This window comes from Falco rusticolus, chromosome 13 (assembly GCF_015220075.1).
Source record: "Falco rusticolus isolate bFalRus1 chromosome 13, bFalRus1.pri, whole genome shotgun sequence".
Classification (NCBI taxonomy): domain Eukaryota; kingdom Metazoa; phylum Chordata; class Aves; order Falconiformes; family Falconidae; genus Falco; species Falco rusticolus.
In genome coordinates, this window is record NC_051199.1 from 17,600,473 (window position 1) to 17,609,908 (window position 9,436).

The window sequence follows — 9,436 nt, forward strand, 5'->3', positions numbered from 1 at the left end:
TGTGGATTTTCTTCTGTCTAATAGCAAGGAAAAGTTCTGCTCTGCTCAGAGGACCATTTTGACCCCTGAACGCTGTCAAGGTTTTGGTACCAGCCCATAAGTCCAAAAGATATTGAAGGGAAGGAAAGAGGAGCAGAAGGTACATACATAGATCTCCCAACCTCAGTGAGTCATTGCAAAAAACCTCTTTTACTAGCTGTGCTATGAAACCCAGAAGATCCTCCTTTTCCAAGTCATTAATGCAGCACTGTTGTGTTAGGTATCTGCTATCTTCTGTCCCACAGGTGGCTGGAGGTGGCTGTGGGTGAAGCAACACCCAGATGCACTACAGAGAGATATGTGGAAGTTTATCCAAAGAGATCTGCATGTCAAACATGAGGAGAAGGGTATATAGCATGAATAAATTGACATGTCAGCACAAATCCCTGCCCTCTGTACACACAGCCCCAACCTGGCTCAGGGTTTCAGAGGCATTAGCCTGTGCAGTCACCTTGAAGTGGATGCTGGACAAGTGTTTTTTTTTGCAAATCAGTCATACACAAGCAACACAAAGGAGGCCACAACCACCGTGACAGGGGCAGCAGGAGGTAACAGAGCATGTACCAGACACTACGGCCACCAGCACTGCTGCAACCCAGGCACAAGTGCACCGCTCTCATCACCCCAGGGCTCCAAACCTTATTTCACTGGATTCAGACCTAAATGCACCCTCCTCATAAGATGCTTCCCCCAGCCCACAGGCTGCTGTCATGCCTTAACTATTCATACCAACACCAATGGCACAAGGGAAGAGTAAAGGCTTGATCACTTGCCTGTCTGCCTTATATTATGAGTAAAGGAAGCTCCTAGGGTCTCATTTGATTCCCTCCTTTTGCAAACGCAAAGATTTCCCACAGATGAGTCTCCAACAACCTAAAAGCAGCAAGGCAGCATCTCTTCGAGGCTCTCAGAGGGAAACCTGACAGCCCAAAATAGCTTGTGCTCCAACGGCTGAGTCACAAAACCAAAGGGACACCTCCCACCTCCTCAGCCTGCACACTCGCTTCCTAGCAATGGGACAGCGATAGTTATCATTTATCTGAGCCTTCTGGACAGACCTCCAAGGGAAACCAACATCAGTCCTTTTGCAACTGTGATGGTCGAAAAGCCATGGCAAGACAATCTTTGCAGGTAGCGATTATACCTTATGATACCGATTAGCCTAGTCAGAAAAAGCAAACAGATCTGGGTAAAGGCCCTCCTTTCACATTTTGAAAAGAATTACTTCATACTGAGGCCAGATGAACAAGGTTTAACTTTATTCTTCTTGTCCAAAAAGCTCCCCCCTATGCCAAAGAGAAAAATAACAAACTAGAAAATAAAGAAATCAACCCAAAGCATCAGGGGTTGAATGCTTAGTTGGATTTAACTTAAAAAAACCAAACAAACAAAAAACAAAAAAAAAACCCACAGAGCTGCTCATCCTTGGGAAAGGAAGTCTTTTTAAAACAATTTACCTCCAATACTATAGGAAACTAAAAGCAGTAATTGCTAGTTAGATTTGAAAGTTTCAGCTGTGTCCCTCCCAGGTGTGACTCAGATGTTTTAGAAAACTTCTGGAAATGCTTTGTGGCTACTGCAGGTATGTCGAAGAACAAAATAATATGCAAACAAGACCCCTAAGTTTCCAAAATGAGGCATCAGCCAAGTCAAACTGCTGATTCAAATGCTTTCTTTGAATGCACTTTCCCCATGCTGTTATATGGTTTGTCTCAGCCTCTCTCACTGGTACCACTCACAAGTTCTTAATAACCCTTCCTGGATGCAACATAAGTGCCCTAAATCACAATGACTAAAATAGCATTGCCACAACTGTAGCGTTAATTGGAGACTGAAATTTCTTGTACAAGGGGTGTGTGTGTGCACACCTGCCTGCATGTTAGGCGGTTCATGCAGAATTTCCTGCAGATCAAAGAAAAAAAAATAACCTGCTCAGTCCTCTCCACTCTTATAAAAATAGCATCTGGATCAACTGCATCACCACAGACTGTGACATTCGCTCAGCTCAGAAGTGTTTACAAATTAGGACTGAGATAACAGGAGGAGAGAAAAAAATAGAATGTAGGATTTGGGTTTTTTTGCTGTTTGTTACATCTGAATAACTGCTGAATGCTCAAAAACCAAGGCTCTGTCACTTGGCTTTGGAAATCTTTCTGTGAAGACTTTACAGGGACAGATGTGATAGACTGCAATAGCAGGCAGCCAGAGCAAAAAGAAAATACATTTTTGAAAGTAAAAGTCACCCTCTGCCTTTGAAAACTCATGCAGAGCTTCATTGCTCAAACCACAAAGAGAAGAAAAAGAACCCAGCACATACTGAAACAGGGACTTCCCCCTTTTTTTTGTTTAAAAAAAAAAAAGTAATCTATGGGAAGACAAAATAAATAAACCCAATAAAAATAAAAGAAAAATATGTTGCTGAAAGGCAGCATCCTGCCTGCTGTTGACTGGTTACAGCCTTGTGCACATTCCCGGCTGGCTGCTCCCAGCACTGCATGTGAGGTGCACCCATAGGCAGGAGAGGGATGAGCACCCCCAGCTCCTGTAGGTTTAACTGCTCTGCTGCACCCACAAGAAGATCTGATGCCCTCCTGGCTTCCCCATCACTGACCCAGGGACAGGTCTGATGCCCAGAACTTCCTTTAGAAAGCACTCAAGCGTGAGCCTTCAAGCTAGAAATATGCCCTGGCTGCAAGTCCTTGGTGCTGAGAATCAATCCTTTCTTCCAAGAAGTTCCAATTGCACTTTCCTCCATCACACCCTCCCCAGTTTTTAAAACTGCAAGGTAAAGAGATGGACTGGCTGTGGGCAGGAGGAAAGCCCAGCTCCTGGCTCTGCCCATGCACAGGTTGGCTTCTCCTTCCCCCAGGAGCGAGCCCTCCCCAAGGCAATTGCCTGTCACAACAGCCCTGCCCTCCGACCCTGGGTAAACATCTGCACGCTGCTATTTGAGCTCCTATAGCCTCGTTATCTCCCCCAGAACACCCCTAGGGCTAATTAGAGAGTTAATGGCATCATGTCAGGAGATAACGCTACATGGGGGGAAGCAGGGAGAGGGAAGGTGGAAAGGAGTTGTGAAACAAAACCAGTTCCCTTCACAACCGCTGTGCAATATTGGTTTAGGAAGGGTGCACGCAGCCCCCAGGGACTCTGCCCTCCAGCTGCTGAGCTCCACCTAATAAGAGCAAGACACTCCTTTGGAGAGATTCAGCCCTCCAGCCAAGATGATGCAAGGTCCCTACGCCTTCCCCACCGTCTGCACAGCCAAAAATCCCTCTAACCCCATCAAAGGCAGGTCATTCCCACCAAAGTGCCAGCAGGGACACGCTTCCCACAGTTGGTATACAATGCAGGGCACCAAGCATACAGATGATTTATCAAAAGGTGTGTTTATTCCTGGTTCTCCTTTAGTATCATTTTCCTACTTCTTTTTGTACCCTGGTAACTGTCTTCTTTAAAAAGATTTGCTTTCACTAAAAATGCTTAGAGATAAAAGGAAACAACCACCTGGACACAGAGATCTTTGCAAGGCAGCTGATAAGCCTGCAAACCCGCTGGCCAGCAGACACTTGAGCAGGCACTTTTGCACAGATGGGTGCAAAAACACGGGTCGGTGGACACTCACGGATGGAGACATGACAAGGGGACTTTGGGGGTTCAAGCCTCCGCTATCAGCAGCTCTTTTGTCATATTAAAAATCATCAACATTCAAACTGCATTTTTGCCTGAGGAAGATCTTCAGATGCTCAGCACAGCATGATTGACAACCCTCCCCCCATATTTATAAAATATTTTGCAAAAGCAAGAGGGAGAAAGCGACACAAGAAAATTAATGAGAATTGCTCCTGAGCAGCATGAACAGCCCCATCCCTCCAGCTGGAGGTGGGACTGGGTCATGGCACAAGCCCGCATCCCAGAGACAGAGTGCTCTGGCCAGGGAAAGGGAAAAAACAGGAGATAGCGACAGATTAGAGTCTTTGTTTTTAATTACCAGAGAGGAGCAACTGTTGACAGACCAGGGTTGTTGCACAAGCAGCTGAGGGGAAAGTGTTATTCTTCCCTTATCTTATATAAACTACAGATTGCTCTCGGGAAACACACCAGTGTTCATAAACACAGCCACAGCAGCTCTTTCCAGCTGCCCTCTGCTATGCTGCCAGCTCCTTCCTACCCAAGCCCTTGTACCATAACCCAGTATTAAAAAAAAAGTTATCGCTTCGCAATACTTCAAGAACAGTCTCCCAAATCTCTGGTTAAACCCTAACCCTGCAATCAATGGCCATTCCTGCTTCTCATGTGAGCACATCACCACCCTGTATTGCCCTGGTGGGTTGGGCCACAACATACACCCAGGGGCAGCCAGGGAGCCCAGCTGTTCCTCATTTCCTATGCAGAAGTGTATTTTGCAGTGCTGGTCTTTGTCTGGGTGCCCTCTGTCCGCTCTCACGTGCCATGTCCACCACCACTATGGCAGCAGCCATAGGGTGAACAGGTTCAGTTATCTGGGCAGAGACCTTCCCAAAAAGATTGATTGCTTTAGTTCCTGACTTTAATTTTAATCCAGTATGGACATCACCATCAGACCCACTGTACCCATCCATGCCCTCAAAGAGGAGTGCTTCAGGGTATCTTTTCCTTCTATTTAAGCAGGCTGAAGATAAAACCCCGTGCTTTTGGAGTGACATTTACACTCATTACTGAAAACTCCTTTGATTTTTCATTAATCTCTGCAAATTCAAATGCTGATTAGCAGAGTTCATTCAGTAGTGAACAAACTAACCCAGGCCACAAACCACTCCTTAATCTATGCTTCACAGAGATAGATTTAATTTTCTGTGACTGCTTGACAATTCACTCCCTCATTAATTTCAATGCTATCAAATCAGTGACAGTGAGGTAGAAAGTAGATGGTAGAGACATTCAGAATAAAGCATTACCTAGCCCAAAAGTCTCCTCGTGAAATGTTGGAGGAAAAAATAATAGTCATTAACAGGACTGTGGGCAGGATCTGCAGAACCACAAAGCAACATATGTAGTGAGACTTTGGATGCATAAGACTCTTCAAAGCAAGAATCCCAATTAATGCAAGAGAGGACTTTAAAAACAAAAGCTACACCCCACAGCTCACTGCAGCACAAACGCTTTGGCTGTGTTGGACAAGGAAGAGGAGTGGGACGCTCCCAGGGCTGCGCTCCAGGTTTGTCTTAGCATGAAAGGACCACCTTGTGAGCCTGGCCACCCCTCCCAGGCACGGCCAGCACTGCAGCTTGCAACTGCACTGTGATGTCCTCTCCATCGCTCTCACCCTACAAAGGGGGTGCTACAAAGCTTGGCAAAGTTATCATTTGGCTGGATGTGGAAAGCTCAATTCATCACTCCGTCTCCAGCTAACAAGAAGAAAAAAACCTCATTTCCCTCCTTTCAGCAATTTGTTTAAAAAAAAAAAAAAACCACACAAAATCAAACAACAAAAAACCAAAACAAACAAAGTCCAGAGGAAGGTGAACTTTGGGGATGGCCGCTCCACTCCTGTTGGTGTTCAAGCTGCTCTCCGTAGCTTGCTGAAACTCCAGCTGCCCAAAGGTTTTACCAAGTATGGGCTCTAACCCAATCAAAGTGCTCCCAACAAATATGAGAATTATGTTTATAGTTTACAGAAAGAGAAGGAAAAAAAAAGGGGGTGGGGTGGAAAATCCTATCAACTAGATAGAAACATACAGTGAAATTCACACCAAGACATCATAAATCTTAAACTTGCTTGGGAGGCAAAAGTGCCTACGATCTGTTGCTCCAAGATCAAGATGTGTTTTGATTAAGCTTGTGCAGACCTTTTAAAGACGTAAAAGAAGTTCCAACACATTATTGCTCCATATTTAAGCAAGCAGCATGTGCAGCACCATGGAAACCTTTGGAGGCAGGCCTAGCTGCTTGGGGATGGTGTTTTCTGAATTGACTGCTGCTTTTGTTCAGAGATATTTGCATGTAGGCAGATGACAGGACTTGCAACACTTCCACCTCAGGTGCTTGTAGGAGCTGGGGAGTTAAAGCCAGCCCTCCACAGAGGCCAGCCCAGAACCAATGCAAAATGCCCTGTCTCACAGACTGCTCTCTTCCAGCAGGTTTGCTCTTTTCAGCTTAGAATTAGTTTATTCCTTCCCAAGATGAATCTAAAGCAAGATACTGAAAGGGCAAAAGTGTTAAAGGAATTTTAAATACAGTACTAAAGTGATTTATAGCACAGCAGACGGATCACCCATTGGTTTTCTTCAATACCATTGAAAATTCAGGGAATTGGCATTAAAACACTTGATGTAACAACACTCATCAACCGCCTGCACTCCTACAAAAAGAAATGCAGCCAGCCCTGGTCTGCAGCCAGAACCAGGGCGAAAAAGCGCAGGAAAAGGAGCTGGTGAAAAATTATTTTAAAGAAACATGAATATGTCTTTACTACAGGCAGAACGAGAGAAGTCTTCAGGCTTTGGCCAAACTGAATGTACAAATGCATTCTCTATGTGCATCCTTTATCTGAAAGGACTGACCAGTTCTGGATTCGGACCTACAGCTTTAAGTGTGATGATTAGATTGTTTGGAGGGACCTACGCTGCAGATGGTAATTCTGCTGAATGTTTAAAGCCAAGCCTAAATTAGGAGAGCTTATGAGTTCAACTGCAAACAAGAGGTGCTGGAGGGGAACTTCCAACAGAATAATGCATTTGCTCATTATGGAAATGCTTTTGCATAATTTCAACTTTCTTTGCACAGCTATGGAACGAACAAATACCCACAAAGAAGAGAAACTTGGCAAGCCTCAAACTCTCTCAAGCACAAACCAGACAGTAATAAAAGCTTTGATCACATCCCTGTGCTGTACAAAGACCTTCCTTCCTTTCCACGATCAATCTGGGAACACTTAGGCATGGAAACCGATGGCCACACAACCCACTTTGCTGCATCTCCTTATCAAATTGGCCTTATCCTCCAGGTGCAAAGCCATTTCCCAACAAAATGCAGGGCTGCAGCACCTGCCAGAGCCCTGGGAAGCATGCACCATGCGTTAGTCAGTCCCTGCACCAAGACACTCGCCCTGCACTACCCAACCACACTGCACCTGCCACACCAACTCCCTGCCTCGCTGTCAGTACACAGGGATGTCCTCCCTGTCCTGCAGTCCCACTACCCTTTAACCAGTTTTCATTTGCTTCCTCAACCATTACCTTGCAACAAGAAAAGTTCTCTTCTCCTGACACAGAAAGACACTTTTAAAGCAAGCAATTAAAAGTTAAAGATCAGAGCCTGTGCTTTAATATTGAGTCATTGGATAGGATGCAACGGACATCCTTCTGGACAGTGGGTTGGGTTTTTTTATGTCTGTCCATCATATTGTTGCACACCTGATCCTGACCACAGTTCCCAGGTGAGGGGCTCCTGGGGGCCCAGGAATTCGTTGTATGGTCACCAGAAATGAATTATTGAACCGATTTACACTGTGCTAAGGCTGAGAGCATGCAGAAGAGAGCCAGCAGCCACCTGGGGCCAGAGTAGCTCTGCAGGGGCCTCAACCTCACTCCTCTCCAGCTTGCTGGGCTGCTTCAGCACATGGAGGTGCATAAGGTGGCACCTCCATGAGCCTACAGCTGGTTAAGACTGGGAGAGGTTTCTTGTTTCCATTGGGAAGCATCAAATACCAACTCTGAGATTTGTCATTGGTGCAAGAGCTGAGGCCCTCAACACCTCTGTATGGGCCTCATCCAGTCTCCCCTACAACCTACTTTCATCTCCACCTCTGTGTATAAAGCAGAACAGCAAAGTTACAGAGCTGGAGCTTTCATTTTTAGAACTATAAAATACATGATGCAACTTCAAAATTTCTGTAGCCACCAGACTTGGGACACCCACAGCCTGTGAAGCTGAGGACCCAAACCCAAAAGGACACAGCCCTGTCTGAAGCACCCACAGCAGCATCCCCAGGGCACAAACCCACCCCACAGAGTGCCTACAAGCCACATACAGCAAATCCCCACCATTATTTGCAGAAGATGAGGAAGGACAAATAAAACAAAGCAAAAAAAAAAAATGGCAAGGAATTCTCTCTCCCTTTTATGGGGAGGGACAGATCCAGGTTAAGAAAACTCTGACCACAGCGACTGTCTGGGGAAAAGGCATTCCACTGAACTGGTTAGGCAAGGGGCTGTGGGACGACGGCTTGCTCAGGGGCATGAAAGGAAAGTATGTACAGGGGGAGGGGGATGAGCTGCTCCATCACTGGGGACAGCACTCCTGCTCCTGCCAGAGAGGTCCCTGAAGCCCTGGACATGCTGCTGGGATGGTGGCAGAAAAATTTCAGACTCTGCAAGCCCTTAAAAAACCAATTTTACCTGGATATTGCCCACTGAAGTCCTTAGCCCAAACCAGCTTTGCTTGGGCCCAGACCAGCATCTCTTAGCATTGGCGAGCAGTTTAAAGGACTTCTGAGGGATGGTAAGAAAAGCAGTTTTACACCTGGTACGGCAGGCTGACAGCACACCAGGAGGGCTCCAAGGCAATGCAGGGGTTATTGCGCTGCCACACAAGTTCTTCGAGTGGTCTCCAGACCCGTCCTGCCTGTAGCTCCAGGGCATTTAGTCAGCCAAGGGGAAAAAAAAATAAAAAATATTCCTATAAGTTTAGCTGGTTTCTAGCACTGGAGGATACAGCTTTTGAGACCAGTGTTCCTCTTGAATGCAGAGAGCTGGCCACCACCCCATCACAGACCCCACAGCTGGTAGCCGCATCCTTGCTCAGGGAAGGGGCTGGGGACCACCTTCATTGGCAGGCCTAACAAACGGTACGTAGCCCACAGGGACGCACAATCAACTTACCTTCCTGGCCATCTGCAGCTCCTTCCTGTGCCAGGGCCATGGCAGAGACTGAATGTTCTCCACACCCACAGGGACCACCAGCCCCTCACTCCAGTTATGCAAAAAGGCAGATCTCTGCTGGGATTTCCCAGCCTGCCTGTGGTTAAAGCCATGGGAGAGCAAGGGGCACAGCAGCAGCCTCACAGATGGGCCACCCAGGACATTGTGAAAGAGCCGGTCACAAGGCACACAGCCTGGAAAGGCTGCTGACTGTCTAATGTTACACCAGACCCACAAACCCTCTTCCTGTCCCCTCCAGCTCTTTTAATGCCAAGGTAGTGGTGATGACCAGTTTCTCTTGCCCCTTTCTTATATGGGACACAGGAAGAACATTCCTTCCTCAAAAACAAGAGTGCAAGAACTGAAAAGTCTTGGCTCAGCAAGAGACACAGCTGTAGCTCAGACAATAGAGATTTCTTTGTCACCCGACCTTCTTCTCCAGCTCTCTCCCCAAAAAGCGTTCGTTGCTTTGAAATGCAGCCACTGATGGGTGTTTA

General features: G+C 46.5%; 1 protein-coding gene across 1 annotated transcript in view; it reads right to left on the minus strand.

Annotated features, from left to right (window-relative positions):
* Positions 1–9,068, minus strand: part of TP63 (tumor protein p63) — an 83,515-nt gene extending 74,447 nt beyond the window's left edge. The window contains exon 1 of the mRNA XM_037407541.1: positions 8,901–9,068. Within this exon, the coding sequence (XP_037263438.1) occupies positions 8,901–8,912 (12 nt within the window). The 5' untranslated portion in view covers positions 8,913–9,068. The remainder of the gene's footprint in view (positions 1–8,900) is intronic.
* Positions 9,069–9,436: the final 368 nt, after the last annotated feature.